Source organism: Oratosquilla oratoria, chromosome 27, assembly GCF_046742065.1.
Source record: "Oratosquilla oratoria isolate Oo_2021 chromosome 27, ASM4674206v1, whole genome shotgun sequence".
Taxonomy (NCBI): Eukaryota; Metazoa; Arthropoda; class Malacostraca; order Stomatopoda; family Squillidae; genus Oratosquilla; species Oratosquilla oratoria.
The window spans coordinates 5,948,398-5,970,897 of NC_134803.1; the positions used below are offsets into that span (position 1 = coordinate 5,948,398).

A 22,500-nucleotide genomic window follows, 5' to 3' on the forward strand; every position below is an offset into this window, starting at 1 on the left:
AAAACATGCATACACAAACACAAATATCATGTGCACATTCTTTTGCGTGCGTGTGTGAGTGTGTGTGTGGATTGACAATAAATGCCTACAGCTAAAAGGTGAAGAAATGTATCTACTTTATTTATCTTCAGAATATATATAGTTATTGGGGTTTATTTGGAAAAACCTAGAAAGAGTTTGTAGATAATAAATTTCCTCCCCACTAAAATAAAATGAATATAGGTAATATTTCAACATTTGGTAAAATTATACAATCATTATAGATTTGCATGATTTTTTCTTACAAAAGCTATCATAGTTTGTGGCAACATTACTTTTACAAATATAGATAATATTTATGAACGCATACAATGGTTTGTTTAGTTATATTGATTCGTTTGTTACGAAAATAATAACTTAAGGGGGGACTACAGTAGTGGTGTGTTCCCTCACCATAAACCACCTAACTTTAACCCTTAACCCTAACCAAAATATATTTTTCTAAATTATATATTGCTTTAAATACTCCCCCTCCCAGGTGTGCGCCCCCCCCCCCCCCGAAGATTTTTCTAAAAACGTGTTATCTAAGTTGTATCTATTTTCGGGGTTGTGTAGCCCTACGTTTAACACGCTACACTTAGAGATATTGAAGTTCATTTGCCATTTCACCGACCATGTTAACAGTTTATTAAGATCATCCTGCAGAATCTGGGCGTCTTCTCCTGACCTAATTAGGCGTCCTATTTTAGTGTCGTCCGCAAACTTACTAACATCACTATTTAACCCATCGTCTAAGTTGTTTATATACATAATGAACAACAAGGGACCCAAAAACCGAGCCCTGGGGGACCCCGCTAGTAACATTGCCCCACCTAGATTTTATTCCATTTATGGTGACCCGCTGTTTTCTGTTACTAATCCAAGCTCTAATCCATTCTAACACTTTTTCTCCTATGCCATGGGCTTTGATTTTATTTAGTAGTCTCTGGTGTGGCACTTTGTCGAACGCTTTGCTAAAGTCAAGGTAAATAACATCGTAATTTTCATTGTTGTCTGACGCCTTATATACCTTAGTGTAAAAGGATAGAAGATTAGTCACGCATGACTTACCTTTGGAGAAACCATGCTGTGAATCACGAATTAAATTATGCCCTTCAATGTGTTCTCTGAGTCTATTTACTATTATTGATTCAAGCATTTTTCCTATAACCAATGTCAAACTGATTGGCCTGTAGTTGCATATGGTCGATCTATCTCCCTTCTTAAAAACAGCAACAACGTTTGCCTGCCTCCAAGCAGTTGGAACAGAACCAGTGTCTACCGATTTATTGAATATTTCAGTTAACTGGTCGCAGATTTCAAATTTACACTCTTTAAGCATTCTTGGAAAAATTTCGTCCGGACCCGGAGATTTTGTAGCTTTAAGTCTGTCAATCTGCTTGATAACTTCTTCTTTACTAATGCTGATATTAGTTAGGCTATTTTCTTCATCCCCTCTGAAAATCGGATCGCAGTCAGGTACTTTATCTAACCTCTCATTAGTAAACACCGATAGAAAATAATTGTTAAACTCCTCACTCATTTTTTCTTCCGATTCTATCATGACATTTTCATAGTTTTTAATTGGTCCTATTCTTTCTTTATTTTTTGGTCTATAAGGCCCATTATTTCTCAAATTCCCACCACTACCTACTCCTTTGCTAAACGCTTAAACCAAATTCTCACCCCTTACATCCCCACCACTTACTCAAATTCACAGATGAATATATTGACATTTTAAAAATAAGTAGGCCTACTGCCATCATGGCTTCGTTGGATGAGGATAGTCTCTTCTCAAATGTCTCCCTTTTTAGAACTATTGATATTATTCTTAACTTTGTTTATCGCCACTCAGTGCTCCCTCCCCCCAAACTCCCTGAAAACATCTTAAAAGATATGTTCCTGGCCTGTATTTCTGAGGCCCCTTTCAGATGTCCATCGGGTAACTTGTTTGTACAAAAAAAAAAAAAAAAAAACTCCATACCAAACTAATTTTGTATCGTAGGTATGTTGATGACATTTTTGTGTGTGTAGATGACCTACAGTTACTCGAGGAACTCAGAACTAACCTTCAAGTTATTTCTGGTTTAAAGTTCATTGTGGAGTTGAATAAGACTCACTTTCCTCAATGTAATGGTAGATGGTTCCTCAGATGCTTTTATTACCTCCATTTACCGCAAGCCCACCAATGCTGGTTAGTGCATGAATGGTGAGGGTGAATGCACACAAGATTACAAGAGAGGGGTAATCAAGGCATACGTGAGGCGGGCAATTAATGTTTACTCTTCTTGGCATCTGCTGCATGCCGAACTTCAGCACTTACGTCAGATGTTAGTTAACAATGGTTACTCTAACACAGATTTTGATCAAACCACTAAATACTTGCTAGACCGTCGTGCCTCTGAGTACTCTCTGTGTCAGCAAAACAAAATCACAGTTTACTACCAAAATATTTGTAGCAGTTCGTACCGGGAAGACGAAAAACGTGTGAAAGACATCATCTTCAGAAATTGTAAATAGGTGGAAGACAGCCATGTCTTACGAATGGTGATTTTTTTTTATAAGAACCCCCGCACTTGCTCCTTAGTGCTGAAAAATTATTTGTCTGGCAAGTCTGGAACTCTGTCAAAAACCAATGTGGTGTACATATTCAACTGTAATTATGGAGACTGCGCGCTCTACAAATGTGCATACATTGGGTTTACGACCTGTAGTCTCAGCCGTTGCCTAACGCTCCATCTCCAACAGGGAGCGATTAAAGATAATTTTCAGCACGAGCATCAATCTTCCCTTGATAAATCAATCATTGTTAACAACACTGAAGTAGTTACACAATGTAATGATGTTAGAGAATTAAGGATGCTAGAGGCTATGTATATCAGGGAATGGGCTCCTAGCATTAATATACAATCTAATATGGTAACGGCCATTCCCTTATTCAATAGCTCATCAAGACATGTGAGAACTAATCCCACCAATAGTGGGATTATGTCTAGCCCTCTCACATTGCCTACTGCCCCGAGCCCCCCTTCCCCTTCCCTTCCCCCTCCCTCTCCCCCTTCCCCTCCCTCTCCCCCTTCCCCTCCCCCTCCCCCTCCCTCTCCCCCTTCCCCTCCCTCTCCCCCTCCCCCTCCTCTGAGACGATCAGCTAGGGTCAGATCAACGGCCCACACACTATTGTAAGCCTTTCCATGTATATGGAAAGACGTCGCCTTGTTCAGTCTGTAAACATGTAGTTGGTCTGTGCCTGTTTGTGTTGTGTTGAATTGTAATTATTTTGAGAATGACTCCTTGAAGTCGAAACGTCAAGTTGTATCATTAAAATGGATAACTTTGGACAGTTGATTTACGATCACCCTACCAAAGCCAGAACTATAGCGAGGAAAATTGAAAATATTAGGAAGAAGATAAATAATTATGACAATGCTGTGGTGTTTACCTCAGTGTGTATCAAGGAGAACCTGCGCCCTAAGTATACCATATATATATATATATATATATATATATATATATATATACATATATATACATATATATATATATATATATATACATATATATATACATATACACACATACACACACACACACACACACACACACACACACACACACACACACACACACACACACACACACACACACACAGATATATATATATAAATATATATATATATATATATATATATATATATATATATATATATTTGAGTGTGTATATATGTGTGTTTATACAGAAAACTTACCTTGGAGAGCATGTAATGGCTTCTTTTGGCGGCGCGGATGGCAGGCTTGAAAGAGCGGTGGTGGAGCCAGTCGCCTTTGTAGACGCCGACGTGGCCATCATGCCACTCGACGTGAATGTTCCCGTCCAAAAGCTGAAAAGGCATTTTGCTAGTATTTATTTTGATTTTCTTATACAGTCAGCTTTGACATGCAAAGCAAGGTAACCTATACCGCAGTCACCTCGCTTAACGAGCTATGAACAACTATCTATATGGAAACTTATATACTTCGGAATATTTCGTAAAGATTGTTACGAGTTGTTTGGTTATTGCCCTACAAACTAGTCTCGGTTCAAGTAGCCAAAGGAACACAAAAATCCTAAACTATCTTATCAGAGACTGGATAGATGCTCTAAGGAATTTTATGATTTGTAAATTATATCAGCCCTGTCCCAGTCCGTTCGGTAATTCAATTAACGTGGGCGCATTTAGTTGAATTTCTATACTTTCTGATAACACTGTAACTGCAAAAGAAAAACAGTTTAGTCTTCTCTGATCAAACAACTACCTACTTTTAATACCTCAAAATGATAATGGTTCACAAACGCCATTACCAGTATACACCGTAAGTGTAAAGGAAAAAATTTTGAGTCCTCCCTGATCAAACAACTACCTACTTTCAATACTTCAAAAGGACAATGGTCCCCGAACGCCATTACCAGTTTGGCCATCAACAATATTAAACGTTAAATTGTCCACCCAGACCTGAACCTACCATCTGTCGCACAAACATTTGATTCGCGGTCAGTTTGACCATGGGGTCTTCACGCCTTGGGCTCAAACAGACCACACACTAGTAAGCTTACTACCCCATGTCTCCTTTATGTATCTACTCTTGATGTATCTAAGTTAACCCACCATCTGTAAACCCACGCTGAAGAGGATCATAGTTAGTGATCACAATATACGTATCTTCAAATACCTTTCTTTTCTCCGATAGTGGAATATTCAGTCTATATACATACATACACACATACACATATATATACACACATACACACACACGTAAACACACACATACACACATATACATACACACACATGCATAGACATAAACACACATACACACACACATACACACACATATACACAAACACATACACACACATACACACACACACACACACACACACACACACACACACACACACACACACACACACACACACACACACACACACACACACACACACACACACACACACACACACACACACACACACACACACACACACACACACACACACACACACACCACACACACACACACACACACACACACACACACACCCACACACACAAAAACACAACCACACACACACACACACACACACACACACACACACACACACACACACACACACACACACACACACACACACACACGACTCGGTGGCGCGGTTGGTAGAATCTTCGGCTGTCACTACGGCGGTCCGGGTTCGAATCCTGCCCAGGGCTTGAATAATTTTAATATCGCTGCTCTTCGAGTCGTTACTCCAACTCTCGTGGGTGGGGACTTGGGTGTGTGTGTGCGTGTGAGGTCACAGCATTACCCATAGATCGGTCATACGAGCTCTGAGCTCTCTTCTGGGAGGGAAATAACTGTTGATCACGAGTCCAACACGTGATCCAAAGACCGTGGTGAATACACACACACACACACACACACACACACACACACACACACACACACACACACACACACACACACACACACACACACACACACACACACACACACACACACACACACACACACACACACATATATATGTATATATATATATATATATATATATATATACATATATATGTATATATATATATATATATGTATACATATATATACATATATATATATATATATATATATGTATATATATATATATATATATATATATATATATACAGTATATATGTATGTATATTATTAAGTTCGAGATACCTGGACGTCTTTGGGTGTGATTGTGAGGTCAAGCTCTTCGAGAAGGAAAGCCCTGGCGATGGCAGAGGCGTTGAAGCAAGAGGAGCACTGGCAGTTCTCCCGCAGCCAGACGTAAGGGTACTCAGATGGCTCGCCGTCGAAGAACTCCACCTTGACGCTTCGAGGGCCAACTTCGAAATGGGTGATATGCTTACAGCTGGCTACGTTGATTATTTATGGAGATTAATAAATTGGAGTTATTTTAGGTCAGGTTAGATCGTGTTAAGTTCAGTTAGTTGAGGTTGAATTAGATTAGGTGAAATTAGTTTATTTTAATTTGGGTAAGTTCGTTGAATTCTATTAATATGATAGAAAGTGAAAGTGAAAAGAAAGTGAAGATAATTGTCTAAGGAACTCGAGATAAAGATGATACATAGATCGGTAGTAGGCGAGTAACAGTGTAAAAACACGTGGGGAGGAGAAGTTATGGGCAATAAGTTAAGGAGTTATAGAAAGAAAATTGGTGAGTGTCCCTAGGGAAATGTCATTTGTCAGGAATAAGCCGTGAAATACAGTACTATATCTAGTGTGGTGTAGGGTGTCATTAACAAAGAGATGAAGACTAACAGAACTGAAATCTAGAAAACTATAACAACAGATAACAGGGTTACAAAGTTAAAAGAATGTTCAAATAAGGCTAGATTCAAAGTGATTCAACGTTAAAAGAAAGAATAAAAAGGATGCTAACCTCAAGGTGACTGCATTATAATTCTATCTACATGCTAATGGTTTCTTTCCCCTTATAAGTGAGCCACCCAGTTGCACCCCATCCTTCACCCACTTGCTTCCCTCTTATCTTAGCTCCTCTTAGATAATGGGTCATCCCCGTCTCCCGCCCACTGTCCGGGTAGCAATACAGCAAGACGTAGCACATCCATATCAAGGCTAGCCGTTTCTTTTACACGGCGCCCTCCCTCCTCGTCTCCCATACGATAAATAGGGAAAACGAGGAGAAATACCTTTGGGCTGCAAAAATTAACCTTCATTGACAACCCCTTCCACTCACAGCTATGCCTTGCCTTCTTCTTTCCCTGCTCAACAGACATTCCTCTTTTACTCAAATCCATTCCCCCACATCCACTCATCTTATCTTTGGTCTTCTCCTCTGCTTTCTACATTTTTTTTCTTTCCCCTTCCACTCACAGCTATGCCCTGCCTGCTTCTTTACCTGCTCAACAGACATTCCTCTTTTACTCAAGTCCATTCACCCCATCCACTTATCTTATTTTTGGTCTTCCCTCTGTTTTCTACATTTTTTTCTTTCCATGTGTACAAACTCTCCCAACAAACTTTCATCTCTATCTAGCATCTCTTTCTACCCAAGCTCAATTCCTCACATCTTATTTATCACTCCACTCATTCTGGTAACCATACCATACTTCTCAGACACTTCATCATAAGCACATCTAAACTTCTCCTTTCTGCCTCTTTTAAATTCCAAGTCACCACCCCATACAGTAACGTAGCAACAATCTCCCCTTAATACAATCCTACACTTGCATTCATTGCTAGATACCTATTTCTCATGATACTTTCCATACCCATAAGTCCTCTCGTCTTTAGAATATATTTCCAACTTACTACCTTCCTCTCCCCTCATAAATATCATCATCCTGCTCTTACTCACATTTACTTTCAACTTCCTCCTATCACATACCTTCCCAAATTCCGTCACTAACTGCCTCAGACCCTCCTCTGACCGAACCACAAGCGCAGTGTAATTCGTAAGCAACAACCCTTATAAATATCATCATCCTACTTTTACTCACATTTACTTTCAACTTCCTCCTATCACATACCTTCCCAAATTCCGTCACTAACTGCCTCAGACCCTCCTCTGACCGAACCACAAGCGCAGTGTAATTCGTAAGCAACAACTGGTGCACCTCGTACTTCCCTCCACACCCTCTAACCATCTTCAAACCCTTGTCCTTGGCCCTCAGACTTATCTCCCGCACCACCTCAACCATGTACATATTGAACAGCCTTGGTGACATAATAGGAAAGAGGCCAAATGCAGAGTATGGGATCCAATATACTTGACGTTTCGCCCAGCAGGGCGAAACGTCAAATATATTGGATCCCATACTCTGCGTTTGGCCTCTCTCCTACATTGCTGTTGCAGTCGTTGCTGCTTTTACTCATGGTGACATATTCGTGGTGCAGCTCCACCTTCACCTCATACAACTCGCTCTCACGAATTCCCAATTCTAATACAATGCTCTTAACAGCTTTCTCCTAATCCCATATATCTATAAAAAAAATCGACAATGCTTTTCTATCTATATAAAGGCTCAAAATACATACTTTTTGACAGAAATTTCTAACAAATCTGCCTTCCTGTCGACATAAAGGCTTAAAATACATACTTTTTGCCAGAAACTTCTAGAAAGTCTGCTTAAAAAAATCCCCGCACTTCCGAAACCTACACTGTTCCTCACAAATTATTTCCTCTGCTCCTCTCCTAATCCTTTCAATCAACACCTTCCTATATGCCTTTTCAACTACGCTCAATGAAATTATCTCTTATACCACGACACTCGTATTTGTCCTCCGTTCCATCCTAAAACTGAAATATACAAGTACTCATCCAGTCCTCCAATACACTCCCCTCCCTTAGACATACAGCAAACAATTTCACTAGCCAATACACTATCATTTTACCTTCCTTTTTCAGACACTGCATGACATCCATCCAAACCAGGCGCATTACTAGCTTTCATAGTTTTCAAAGCCTCGTGTACCTCATCTATTCCTATTTCCCTATCATTTTCCTTTCTTATCAAGTCATATTGTTAGCTCCTCCCACTGTCAATCCCTCCCTCCATAGTCTTGTCCATATCTAACAAGTCTGCAAAAAACTCCTCTCAACTTCCCCTTACTGCCTTCACTTCTAATACCATCTGTCCATTTGCACCTTTAACATTTTATTCTTTATCCGACTCACCCCTCAATCTCTTCACTTCCTCCTAAAACATCTTTTCATCATTTTATTTCTTTTTTTTTATTATGTTCCTACTCCATTTTATATTTGCTCTCCTCTTTGTCTTTCTTACCTTACGTTTTGCGTTGCTGTTCTTCATGTATCTCTCATATATTTCCCAAGTTGTGCCTTGCAACCAATCTAATATGCTTGCTCCTTTGCTTCTACTACTACCTTCATTTCATTCTCCTACCACTCACTACTGTCATACTTCAACCACATTATATATCTGCCCTCCTCCTTGCTTCTTTTACCTTACGTTTTCCTCTTCGTTAGTTCTACCTTGCAACCATTTCACAATTGCTCGCTAAATCTCACCATTCACTACCCATCTCTCCATCCACCTCGTTCTACATACCATCTTTGTACTCTGTTACTTTCTCCCTGTAACATACCCATTCTTCTTCTACTCCTACCTCTCATGTATCCTTCACCACCTTCCACACTTCTCTCAGCTTCACTTGGCATTCCCTCTCCTTTTCCTTCTCATTCACCATTAACTCAAAACACTTCTTTACCTTCCACCCTTTCCTCATCTTCCACTTATTCTCTACTCTGAATTTCCCTTCTACCAAAACAATTATCTGCCATTCCCCACTCTCCCCCTAAAGGCATGAACGTACAGAACCCTTCCCATACTTCCTTAAGATACCACTACACAGACCATTAATGCCCTATCAGCTACCCATCCGTACACCACCCACTCCCTTGTATGTTTATACTTGACTCTATTCTTGAACATTGCGTTTGCTATCATCAACTCCCTTTCTAAACACATTTCCAATACTATGATTTTTACCTGGTACCCCAGAATTCCCTACTACTTCATCTATTGTCTCATCCTCTACTCTAGAATTGAAATTCCTTAACATCACTACATTCACATTCCCCCCAAAACTCTAAGCACTCGTTTAAATATATCCAAAAAGGTTCCTTTTTCTTTTAACTTTTCTCACAACAAGGTCCATATACGATTACAGAATCCTACATCTCACTTCCAAGTTTCACCTTCATCAACATTAAACTTGAAGATACATTCCACCAAGAGCTTTCCTATCTGATCACGTAGCTCTTTTGACCCCTCATCACTCCTGACATTCCCCGCCACACTCCTAAACTTTAAATCGCCCCTCTCTTTCAACTTAGTTTCACTTACGCTAACACATTTGTATATGGATGATGTTGTGACTGCATGAGGAGGAATGGGCGGGGAAGTGGGGGGTGGGGTAGTATGTGTGAGTAAATTTTGACGCAGCCCGAAGGGATTTCTCCCCGTCCTCGCCTTATATGCAAAGGGGGACGGAGAGGGGGGGGTCGCCGATTAAATGAAGCGGCCTCGCTGTGGATGTACTGTGTCTTGCGACACTGCTTCTGACCCAGGGCGGTGGGCAGGGTGCAGGGATGACCCGTCATCCAGGAGGTGCTCAGATGAGAGGAAGGGTGGGAGGGGTGTGGAGTGTATTTAGGGATGAAATGGGTGGGAGTGTTTTTATGCCTTTCCCTTTTTGGCTACCTCCCTTGGAAGGGGGAAAAAGCCTTGGTATATGTATGTATCATAAACATGGCTATCATTTCCCTTTTAATCTCATCTGTCCCACAACCGCGCACATTCAATAACTCGAATTCTAGGGTTCTAGTTGTAATTCTCCTCCTAGATCCTGTTATGCATTGACTTCTCGTAGGATTGATATACGGAGAGCAGGATACCTCGTCCCATCACTCCATCCTAATTTGTCACTTTATACGGATCACAGATGTATAATCATAGAAGTGGTAAAGGACAGTTTCAAGGGAGAAGCATAAAGTAGGGACAGTTCTAGTACAAAAGTAGCACAATTCTTCTATGATTAGATGCTTTACTCTAACATAGACAAATGATGGGTGATTCCAATCCTTATTAGTCCCTCAAAGCAGTCCTGTCATACAGTCGCTAATGTATGATAGCAAGTAGTCAATACTCCAGTACTAGATCAGTACCCCAGTACATCAGGTATTATAATTAGGCTTCAGAATAGCTCTCTCTGATATAAAGGATAGGAAGGGGAAAATATCTCTCTTTTCGTTTCCTCCTGTTGGTCAGCATCAACCCCACATTTCATTTTTGCTTGTGTCATGCATTTTCATTCTGCTGAACAATAAACTTCAGTCAGATGGGGCCTTCAACCTGCAGACAACCGTTCAAATGGAGGGTCATTATTTGGCCTGAGGAAACCACCTGATGTTAACCAGAAGAAAATGTACAAGATGTCATGTAATACTAAAGAGGTTCCACTTTGTATTGCATCGATGGAATATGGGTTACCTATTACAAAGGATATTAAGTGAACTTTTCATGGAGCAAATTGCAGCCATTTTTTTTTCAGAAAAGGACTAATCGGAGAGATAAGATCTTATCACTATTATCCATCTGTTTTGCCGTGTCGCGCTAGAACAGTTTTGTTGATTTTGGGGATAATTGAAATATTTTTCCTCATTCCTGTTGAGCACAGCAAAGATACTGTAATCTGAATAAGTACTGTGAAGGTGACTTGTCATGGAAGAGCTTGTTCGGCAACATTGAATCTTTATATGTTGTAGATAAGATGCTTTCCTCTGAGCTTAGCAGGATAAATAAGAACGTGTTTTCATTGAGAGAGAGAGAGAGAGAGAGAGAGAGAGAGAGAGAGAGAGAGAGAGAGAGAGAGAGAGAGAGAGAGAGAGAGAGAGAGAGAGAGAGAGAGAGAGAGAGAGAGAGAGAGAGAGAGAGAGAGAGAGAGAGAGAGAGAGAGAGAGAGAGAGAGAGAGAGAGAGAGAGAGAGAGAGAGAGAGAGAGAGAGAGAGAGAGAGAGAGAGAGAGAGAGAGATTGAATCCCCATAGTCCAGATAATCACAAATATTGCACATATCATTACAAAAACAAGTTACAAGTACCTGCTTCAAAAAAGCCATCTCTTTGTGTTGGTTGCTGAAGGAAAGCGGGCGTCGATCGTTGGAATGACCTTGCGATCATTTTAACTGTTCTTGGTATTGTCTTTCCAGCATACTGAGGACAAAGAAAGCGTTGGCTTTGCTAAGGTTACTGGGAACAGTGCCGGTAGAGTGACCTGGTCTTGGCATTTGAATTAAGAAAACTCACCATAGTTTCAATTAACTTGAAAGAAGTTTGCATGAAAACCTGGTATCTTAAGCGATTACATCAAGAGGAACTAATTATAGTTTAGGTTGATTTAAGAGTAAGTTGCATCAATAGCAAGGCCTTGGTATGTAGACCAGAAGTCTACATGATCAATAACATTACAAAATAACCCACATTACACAATGATTTTTAACAGTATCAGTATATATAGATTCTCCTCACCTGTGTAGATGGAAGGAGCAATGAGGATGTTGCTCGTGCAGTCACTCGAAGCACTTGGCTCGTTAACATAGTGAAAGTTTTCCAAGCACAAGGGTATCGTCAACGTCGTGTATGGCCGAAGAATGTGTTTGGGGAATGGGAGGTACTGGAATACAATAATGAAAATTCAGATTTATATGAGGGTCTGTGTTAATGCCAGATTAGTTAACAGCCTAATGATAATATGGTTATCAATAGTAATTATTTCTCCTAAAACCAGTTAGGTAAATAAACAAGTAACTTAAGTGGTGAGGGAGGACTTAAGTTACAGTAGCGGACATTGCAGTATATGAGGGTCAGTGTTTGGAAGTAATTGGCCTCATATGTCTCAACAAGACATATTACTAGTGGTACCCCGCTATGTAATTAGATAAATCCAATACTCTTATCCCCCCAAATCACGTAGCTTCTTCGAAATCATGGACACTGAATGTGTATAAAGAAAAATACTTTGTTACATTGCTTTGTGCCAATGCAGTTTAGATTATTCATGCACGGCCTCTTGTATTCCATTCATATGATTACGTTGTTCATACATATAAAATCTCTGGTGGATTTGAATGACATGGTCATATAGATTTTTGTCTTTCTTTTAGTATAAGCATACCCTAGTTTTAGTTGCAGATTTCATGTTACCTTTCTTGAAGTAATTTTGCATGACCTGTTGTTCTGTCTTCCTTCAATTAAATCACATGCACAATAAAAACATGACTTGCCACATTTAAGTGGGGCCATGCTCCAGAGATGTGCAACACTTTAGACAATGTTAATGGTGACTGTTGTAAAAAACAATAACAACAACAACAAAAAACGCTAATAGAGAAGAAAATCATCTCCCCACTACCACTTTCCAGATCCTTTAGTGAACAATAATGTCACTGCACAAAAAGACAAATAACAAATAACACCTTTCCGAGCTGTCGGTCATCTTATGATCTCATGAGGTGATGATCAACTGACTCTTGGGGAGCTGATAAGATGTATGACATTTATTTGTTCCCATACACGTCCTTCACATTTCACGACAAGGTCTGATTCATTTTATTCTAGTTCATGACTAACATTTAGCGTTTATGTCTAAAGTACAATTTCATGCAGCAAATGTGAAGCTAGAGCTAGTAAACGAGATATTTGAAAAAATAGTTGAATTGCGGGAGTAATAATATTCAAAATTTATCGGGATTGTTTTTCGACCGGAGTTTAGCTTCCAGTCATAAAAGAATCCTACGTGTTTCTAGCCCATGGACACTAAAGCCCTGAAAGTGTTGAATTAATTAAACTTATGTTGGTCTTTGAAGTTGCGTGGGAAACCGATCTCCTTTTCGGGCTTTCCCCAGAGGCAGTCCACCTTTCAGTAGATACGTTGTATTTATGTTTGCTTGCTGCCAATGCTGAGCTGTCTGTAATAATGTGCTTGATTGTACGTAAAGCAAGAAACTTGAATTATAACCAACTTGGGATATGATTGAGGAAAGCAAACGCTCCATTACCCTAGCTATAAACATTTCAAATGAAAGAAACAAGCTATATTAGGGAATAATTTCTTGTACATACACCCGTCTAGTGTATTGGCTGCATGTTATTGTGGCTAAGTGGCATGCAGTTGATACTTTAGGGTCTATATGGGGCGCCCCTATGGATCAGAGCCACACATCATTTTACCTGCGACAAAAAAAAAAAAAAAAAAAAAAAAAAAAAAAAAAAACGGGAAGAGGATAGGACTAAGAATACTGCTACCTGTAGCCCCACAGGGGACATTTCTAAAAAAAAAAAAAAGTAAAGGCATAAGAGGGTCTAGACATTTCCAATGAGTGCCCTAACCTTTGGGTCTTTTAATGTGGGTGGATATGGTACAGATGAGAGTAAAAGGGAAGAGAGAGGCAATATGTTTATGAGAAGAAATATGGATGTGTTAGCATTGAGTGAATTAAAGTTGAAAGGTAGGGGCTGGTGTGAGTTTGGGAGTGTAATTGGAAGGTTCTCAGGAGTGAAGAGAAGGAGAGAAGGGGTGGCTATACTAGTAAGTGAAGAGATAGGTAAGCGTGTAGTGGAGTGGAAAGAGTTTCTTTAAGGTTAATGTAGATGAAGGTTAAGCTGGGAAGGGAGATGTGGGTTTTGTAAGTGCGTATGGGCCTGGTATTGAGAAGAGTGCAAAAGAAAGGGAGGCTTTTTGGATGAATTTAAATGTGTGCATGGAGGGATTGGGGAGAAATATTAATGTAGCTGTACTGGGAGACCTTAATCCTGGGGTAGAAAATAAACCAACAGACAGATTGATTGGAAAGTATGAAGTTCCAGAAAAAAATCATAGTGGAGAGTTGATGGTGGTGATGTGTCTCGTAAGGGAGTTGATGATAGCAAATACAGTGTTTAGGAAGAAATTCAAGCATAAGTACATATGGGAAAGGGAGATGGATTGAAGGGTGGTAGGTAGAACGTTAATGGACTATATAGTAGGAAGAGTTAAGGATGTACATGTTCTAAGGGGAGAAAGTAGGGGAATATCAAATAATTTTCTGGTGGAAGGTAAGTTGGGAATGGAGAATAGGTGGAGAAAGAGGAAAAGGACAGAAGGTTGGGAAGTACTTAGAGTGAACTGCTTAAATAAGAAAGAAAAGGAGAAGGAGTATAAGAAGAAGCTAAAGGAGGAGTGGGAGGAAGAATGGGGATGTTTCAAGGAGGGACTCATAAGGTGTGCAAAGATGGTGTGTGGAACAAGGAGGACAGGAGGAAATAGAAGGAAGGGTAATGAGTGGCGGGATGAGGAAGCAAAGAAGAGTGTAGAAGAGAAGAAGCAGGCTTTCTTAGATTGGTAACAATTTAGGACGAGGGAATCGTATGAGAGGTACAAAGTAAAGAGAAGAGAAGTAAAGCATAAGATAAAGGAGGGAAAGAAGGGAGCAGATATGAAATGGGACAAGAGTATGACAAAAAAAATTGGAAAGTAATAAAAATGTTTTGGAAAGAAATTAAAAGAGAAAGAGGAGGCGAATCAAGTAGAGAAGAAAAGGTAAAATGTGCAGATGGAGAGATAATATGGAAGAGAAGGCAGTGAGAGAAAGGTGAGCAGAGTATTTTAGGAAGTTGCTAAATGTGAAGGAGTATAGGGAGGGGAAGATAGCTGTAGTGGGACGCACTAAGAAAATGACTGTGATGAGTGAGGAAAATGGATGAGAAATAAGGAAAGATGAAGTGAAGACAGCTGTTAAAATGATGAGAGTAAGGCACCTGGTTTGGTGCGGTGATAGTGGATTGGCTGGTGAGATTATTTAATGTTTGTTTAAGAGAGGGTAGAGTGCCGGAGGACTGGAGGAGTGCCTGTATAGTTCCACTTTACAGGGGAAAAGGGGACAAGTGTGAGTGTAGTAGTTGCAGAGGGATCAGTTTTTAAAGTGTAGTTAGGAAGGGTTATGGGATGGTTTTAATTGAGAGAGGATTAGGAAAGGAATAGAGGGAGTAATTAGTGGGAAACATTGTGGGTTTAGGACAGGTAGGGGTTGTGTAGATCAGGTTTTTGTGGTAAGACAGATATGTGAGAAAGCTATAGGAAAAGGTAAGGATGTTTTTTGGGCTTTTATGGATCTGGAAAAGGCTTATGGCAGGGTAGACAGGAAGGGACTGTGGGAGGTATTGCAGATATATGGGATAGGAGGATAGCTGTTAAGAGCATTCGAGAGTTTTTACGAGAGTAGTGGAGCTTGTGTTAGGATTAGAAATGGAGAATGAATGGTTTGAGGTAAAGGTGGGACTTATTCAGGGATGTGTTGTGTCGCCCTGGCTGTTCAATTTTTACATGGATGGGGTGTGTGAGGGGTAAATGCAAGGGTAGTGGGTCAGAGATTGGAGATGGTTAAAGAAAATGGAGAAAAGTGGGACATAAGCCTCCTGTTATTTGTAGCAGGATCAGAGGAGGGATTGGGGAAGTTAGTGACAGAGTTTGGAAAGGTGTGCGAAAGAAGGAAGTTGAAGATAAATATTAGTAAAAGTAAGGTGATGAGATGTACAAGGGGAGAAAGTGGCAGATGACTGGAAGTGAGTATTAAGGGAGAGAGACTGGAGGAAGTGGATAGTTTTAGATATTTGGTTGCGAATGTGGCAGGAAAGGGAGGAGTGGGGGGGTGGAGGTGGAATGTAGATTGAGAGAAGCGAGTAAAGGCATTGAGGGATTAGAAAGTGTAATGAGAAATAGACATTTGGGAATGGATGCTAAGAGGGGATTATATGAAGGAGTGATTGTGCTGACAGCACTATACGGGGCAGAAACATGGAACATAAGAGAGGAAGAAAGAAGGAGTTTGAATGTGTTTAAAATGAAATGCCTGAGAAGTATGATAGGGGTGAGGAGGAGAACAGGGGTAGAAAGGGAGTTAGGAGATAGGGTTGATGAAAGAGTATTAGTATGATTTGGACACATGGAAAGATTTGTAAAAGAGGTGTGGAAGGTAGAGGTAGATGGAGTAAACATGAGGGGGTGGCCTAGGATGAAATAGATGGATGGGGCAAAACGGGTATTGGGAAAGAGGGGAATGTCTGTTGAGGAAAGACGGGAGAGGACAGAAGGTAGGTTTGAATGGAGAAAGGTTGTGTATGAATGATACTGTGATGTATGAGGGGAAGTAGATGGGGGATGACGGAGTATGTATGAGAAATAAATTGACGGAGCCTTTTCTGCATGAGAGGACGGGGAGGGGTCGCCAAATTTATTAAACGCCCTTGCTGTGGATTTGCTGTGTCATGAGACAGTACTTCTGACCTAGGGCAGTGGATAAGATGCAGGGATGACCCGTCATTCAGGAGGTGCCAGGATAAGAGGGAGGGAAGAGGGTAGAGGGGAATAGAGTATGTAGGGGATGGAATGGGTGGGAATGCTTTCTGTGCTTTTGTTTTTTGACTACCTCCCGTGCAAGGGTAAAAAAGCCTTTGGTATATTGATGTATGATACATGTAAATACACCTAATAAAGGTGGTAGACATTGAGAACTATTCAGTCTGTACCCTCAGCTGATGCATCAGTCATACAAATCAAATGAACATGATTTGAAAACAGGTGACTCTCCTCAGGCACATAAATATGTAATATGTATACTTTAGAACTACAGAAACTAATAACACTCCCAAACGAAGTTCGAGGTCTACAAATTTAACGAAATAAGAATAAAACAGGGAACTACTCCTACCAATATACTAACCTACTAAATTCGACACGGAAGGAAGATTTTTTATTTCCCGTTCTAAGAAGAGACGAAATTTTCAGAATAGTTTTTAAGTACAGAAAAGTAAACGTTTTTGCAGAACCTGGCTGTATCCATATGCTTCTCATGTATAAAAGGAATTTATTTTCGTTTCTTGACTTGAAGTTATATTTTTGATAAATCACACTATGTGATAATTCAAAGAGGTTGACTACGTTCAGCACCCACTAAGAGCATTAGAAATTCTAACAAATGCTCTATGGGTTGAGAAATGTCCCACATAACTTCCAGATATTAATGGATAACATACCTTTAGATATGATAGGAATATGAGCTTATGTGTATTTTCATAATCAGATTATTTCCAAAAATGACAGAACCACACTTGGAGGCTATGAAGTACTTGGAAAATTTTCACTGACGGGTTTGATACTACAAATATCAAAATATACATACTTGTAGAGGAACCTATAGCTATTAGGTCATGTTGTCGATAGTGCAAACAACCATGTAACTTATGATAAGATCAGAACCATAAGCAACCTAAGAGATGTAGATAATATTAGGTCACTCATAGGGCTCACCACATAGTGCTAACACTTTCTCTATAATTTTGCCTCCTACACAGTACCCTTTTACAAATCTTTTCCGCAAAGGAATAAGCATGACTTTGGGAATGAAGAAGAACAGGATAATTCTGACTATCTTAAACGTGTTTTCTGTTTAGCACCAATCTTGGCCTTTCCTTATGTTTATGAAAACTTCTTAATATTTACTAACATATCTAGAGAAAGATTTGGTGCCCTACTCCAAGAGATGGATGAGCTGGAGAAGTAGAACTATTCCCTATGCAAATTGAAGGATTAACTCGGGCAAATCAAATTACTCGGCTACCCACCTAGAAGCACTTGGATTAGCTTGGGCATCCCAACACTCTCAAGAAATTACTCTTGGATAGAAAGTACACGCATATTCTATCCCTCTGTCAGATGTACCTGTCTAATGGAAAAGTTTCGAAAGAAATGTTGCCTGCTACCTCACAGTCTTAGAGTTTAAACCAAGTTTCCATTACATTAAAGAAAAAAGAATATAGATGTTGATACCTTTAGTGGAGATGTGCATGGGGTATCCATACCTACAGTACCAACAACTTCAAGAAAACAACAACCCCTCATATGGCTACAAGGCTGGTGGGGAGGGGGGGGGGCTTGCGTCCTGCAAGTATTAACTGAGCTACGGTGAGTCCTTGATACATTCTATAATGCCGTTTTGGTCAGGTTAGAGTTATAGACAGGCTGTGCTTATACAAGTTCCATAGCAAAATCTTCGAGGCACCAATAGATACTGGAGAAAGAGTCGGGCCCTACTGACTAGGTTCTAAGACACCCCAATTGTGCGTTATATGATAACGCCACATTTTGGAGATGAGAGTAGGTGGGGTGTTTGCCCCTACTAATTGAATACCACCAATCTAAAGTGACCTCCAACGCTCCCACAGTGGGCCTTGTTAGATAGAAATCATTGCCTTCGAAAGGGATAAAAATCTAATAGTTTGTCATTTTAAACCCATCTAGTTCATTGGAAAACAAGAAAGATACTTCTTGTGGTAAAATATATTTGATAGAGTACTTTAGGGCTACAACCTTAAGTAAAGACTAATCTAAACCCGAAGACTACCCTGACGTGCACACCAAGAGTAAAGCTGATTTTATTTCAACGGGGATGAAACTGTTTCCACAATGAATATTTTCAATTACCTATTTCTTTCCAAGAGAAAGTATGTTATAGGACTAAGTTGAAAGTAAGTTTGGATGAAAGCAAGGTAATGGTATGTACAAGAGGTGAAAGCGGAAGTAAGGTGGAGGTAATTTTTAAAGGATAAAGACTGTAGGAATTGGATAGTTTGAGATATTTAGGGTCACATATAGAAGGGAACCTATCCGAGAGTTGACACCTTGACGTGGTGGATAGGCTTGAGAACCTTCATGATTACAAAAGCTATGTCGATAGAGAGGAAATCTCTGCAGGGTCACCCATATCGAACAGGTTTTGTAAGAAATATCAGGCAAAGAGCAGCTCAAACACACAGTCGCAGGACCCACTGCTAACTGGCACGTCCCTGATGGCAAACAGGGAAATTCCTCATAGATATATGGGGTACCGTCATAATGACGGCGTGCACCACTGGGCACCATATAGATATAGGGCTTCACCGAATATAATGAATAAGGTGACACCAGAGAAATATCTCACCAGAAACCAGTTGGCACGGAGGTGAGGTTACTGCCAACCCCACTTCATAGTAAATATGAATATCACAACCAAAACAAAACCGGGCGTTCCTGTTGGATCATCGTCTCCTAAAGGTCCAACCGTATTGCCTCGTGTGCTTACGGGCAGTGTGCCACTGAATGTGAGTAAGCACTGTCCGAGCACCTCCAAGTCTTGCACTTTAAACAACATGAAAAAAATGAAGATCTATACTTACAACATAAGAAGTCTCTCAGAAGACTACAGACTGGAGAGTTTAACGGAAGAACCAGACAACATCAAGTGGGACATCGTAGGACTAAGCAAAGTCCGAAGAATGGAAGATGAGCTGATACAATTACAAGATGGTCACCACCTGTTCCACTATAGAGATGAGGACAAAGAAAGATCTAGTGGAGTAAGATTCTTGATAAATCGAGAAGTTGCTGGTGACGTAGTCAAATTCAGCAGTTTATCGGACAGGGTAGCTTAGACTGTGATTAGGCTGTGTAAAAGATACACTTTAAAAATTGTTCAGGTTTATGCACCAACTTCACAGAATTCAGACTATGAAATTGAGTCGTTCTATGATGATTTAAATCAGCTAATGGATCAAGAAAAAAGTAAGTACACGTTGGTAATAGGCGACTTTAATGCTAAAGTGGGGAAGAAGATGGGCGATGAGACGTGCATTGGTAAGTTTGGAGTAGGTGAAAGAAATGACAGAGGCGAGATGTTGGTAAATTTTGCAGAGAACTGCAACATGAGGATAATGAACACTTTCTTTCAAAAGCGTGTAGGTCGTAAATGGATGCGGAGAAGTCCAAATGGAACAACAAAGAACGAAATAGACTTCATATTAGGAGATGAGAGCAAAAGTGTTAGCAATATTACGGTTATAAATAAAGTCAACATAGTGACCATAGAATGACAGGTTGCACAGCTAAATTTAATTTCAGAGCCGAGAGAAATAAAGTAGTTTTAAAAAAGATTAAGGATAATAATAAGAAATTTCAGTTAGAAATAGAAAATAGATTCGAAGCTCTAAGAACTAAGGAGGACAGCGTGGATGATATTAATTTTAATTTAGTAAATATCATTAGGAAATCGGCAGAGAAAGTAGGAAGTATGAAAAACATTAGAGACAACAAATACTCCAAAGCTACAAATGACCTAATTAAAAGAAGGACCATCAAGATTAAAAGTAGGAGAGATGAAATAGAAAGAGTAGAACTCAACAAGCTTATCAACAAAAGGCAGAATAATTTTACCAATAGCTTTACTCGTCGAAGACCGTAGTTGATTCAGTAAATTTATGTGTAGACGTTAGTAGTGTACAAGAGATTACAAAGGAAGAAGTAGAATTTGTTCTAAAAACTATGAAACGAGCGAAAGCACCTGGGGAAGATGGTATATCAATAGATCTGTTGAAAAACGCAGGGAAATTAGTTCATATTAAATTAGCTGATTTGTTCATCCAGTGCTTACGTCAAGAAATCGTCCCTGATGCGTGGTGTAATGCTATAGTGATTTTGCTTCATAAAAAAAATAGACCAGAAGGACCTTAGTAACTATCGACCGATTAGCTTGCTATCAAAATTATATAAATATTCTCCAAGATCCTTACAAATAGACCAAGTATAGTTTTAGATGGAAACTAACCGAGAGAACAGGCAGGCTTTAGGAGCGGATATTCGACTCTAGACCATTTGCAGGCGATAAATCAACTAATCGAGAAAACGACAGAATATAATATACCTCTGTGTTTAGCTTTTGTAGATTACGAGAAGGCCTTTGACTCGGTAGAACAAATAGCAATACTAAACTCGCTACGCAAACAGGGTACTAACAAACAGATCGTAAAAGTTTTAAGAAAAGATTTATGCGAAAGATACCGCTATAATTCGACTACAAAAAGATACAGAAAAGATCAAGATCAAGAAAGGAGTACGACAAGGCAATACAATTTCACCCAAGTTATTTACGGCTTGTTTGGAAGATATTTTCAAAAGGTTGAGTTGGGAAAAGAAAGGTTTGAAGATTAATGGCGAATATTTGAACCACCTAAGGTTTGCGGATGACATTATTCTTATTTCAGAAAGAGCAGAAAACTTGCAAGATATGCTGAGCGATCTAAACAAAGAAAGTCTCAAAGTAGGTTTAAAAATGAATAAGTAATGTTCAACGCGAAAATTCAAAGTAAAGATATTGTAATTGATGGTGAGAGTCTTGAGGAAGTTGAGGGGTATAATTATTTAGGCCAGATGGTAAAAGTGACAAAAGATCATGATAATGAAATAAAAAGACGCATTACAATTGGTTGAAAAGTGTTTGGTAAGTATAATAAAATCCTGAGAGGCTCTCTACCCTTATGTTTGAAACGTAAAGTTTACAATCAATGCATTCTACCAACAATAATCTACGGGTGTTAGACTTGGAAGCTGAGAAGGGCGATTGAAACAAAGCTAAGGACTTCACAGAGGAGAATGGAGATATTGTGGAGGGAATAAAAGAGAGGAAGTGGAATTGGGCAGGTGAGTTAGTGCGAACGGCTGATGAGCGATGGAGCAAGTGTGTAACTGAGTGGACGCCGCGAGGTAGGAAGCGTGGAAGAGGGAGACCAGACAGAAGGTTGAGAGACGAGATCGAAAAGTTTGCAGGAGTGAAGTGGCAGAGGATGGCACGGTCATGTGGTTCATGGAATGCTATGAAGGAGGCCTTTGTTCAGCAGTGGACTCAGGATGGCTGATTTGATTGATTGATTGATTGATAGGAGGGAATGGAGAAATGGGGTGAAGGTAATGTGTAGAGTGAAGGAAGTAAGTAGACGTCGTGGGGGATGAAAAGTGTCATGAGAAACACGCATCAGGGAATAGCTGGAAGGGGAAGATTGTATGGAGAGATAATTATGC

General features: G+C 39.8%; 1 protein-coding gene across 1 annotated transcript in view; it reads right to left on the reverse strand.

Moving 5' to 3' along the window:
* The window catches only part of LOC143039873 (gamma-butyrobetaine dioxygenase-like), a 75,713-nt gene that overhangs the window by 26,273 nt on the left and 26,940 nt on the right, over positions 1-22,500 (reverse strand). The window contains exons 2-5 of the mRNA XM_076210173.1: positions 12,108-12,252; positions 11,681-11,792; positions 5,749-5,948; positions 3,765-3,896 (exon numbers count right to left, since the gene is read on the reverse strand). Of these exons, the coding sequence (XP_076066288.1) occupies positions 3,765-3,896; positions 5,749-5,948; positions 11,681-11,792; positions 12,108-12,176 (513 nt within the window). The 5' untranslated portion in view covers positions 12,177-12,252. The remainder of the gene's footprint in view (positions 1-3,764; positions 3,897-5,748; positions 5,949-11,680; positions 11,793-12,107; positions 12,253-22,500) is intronic.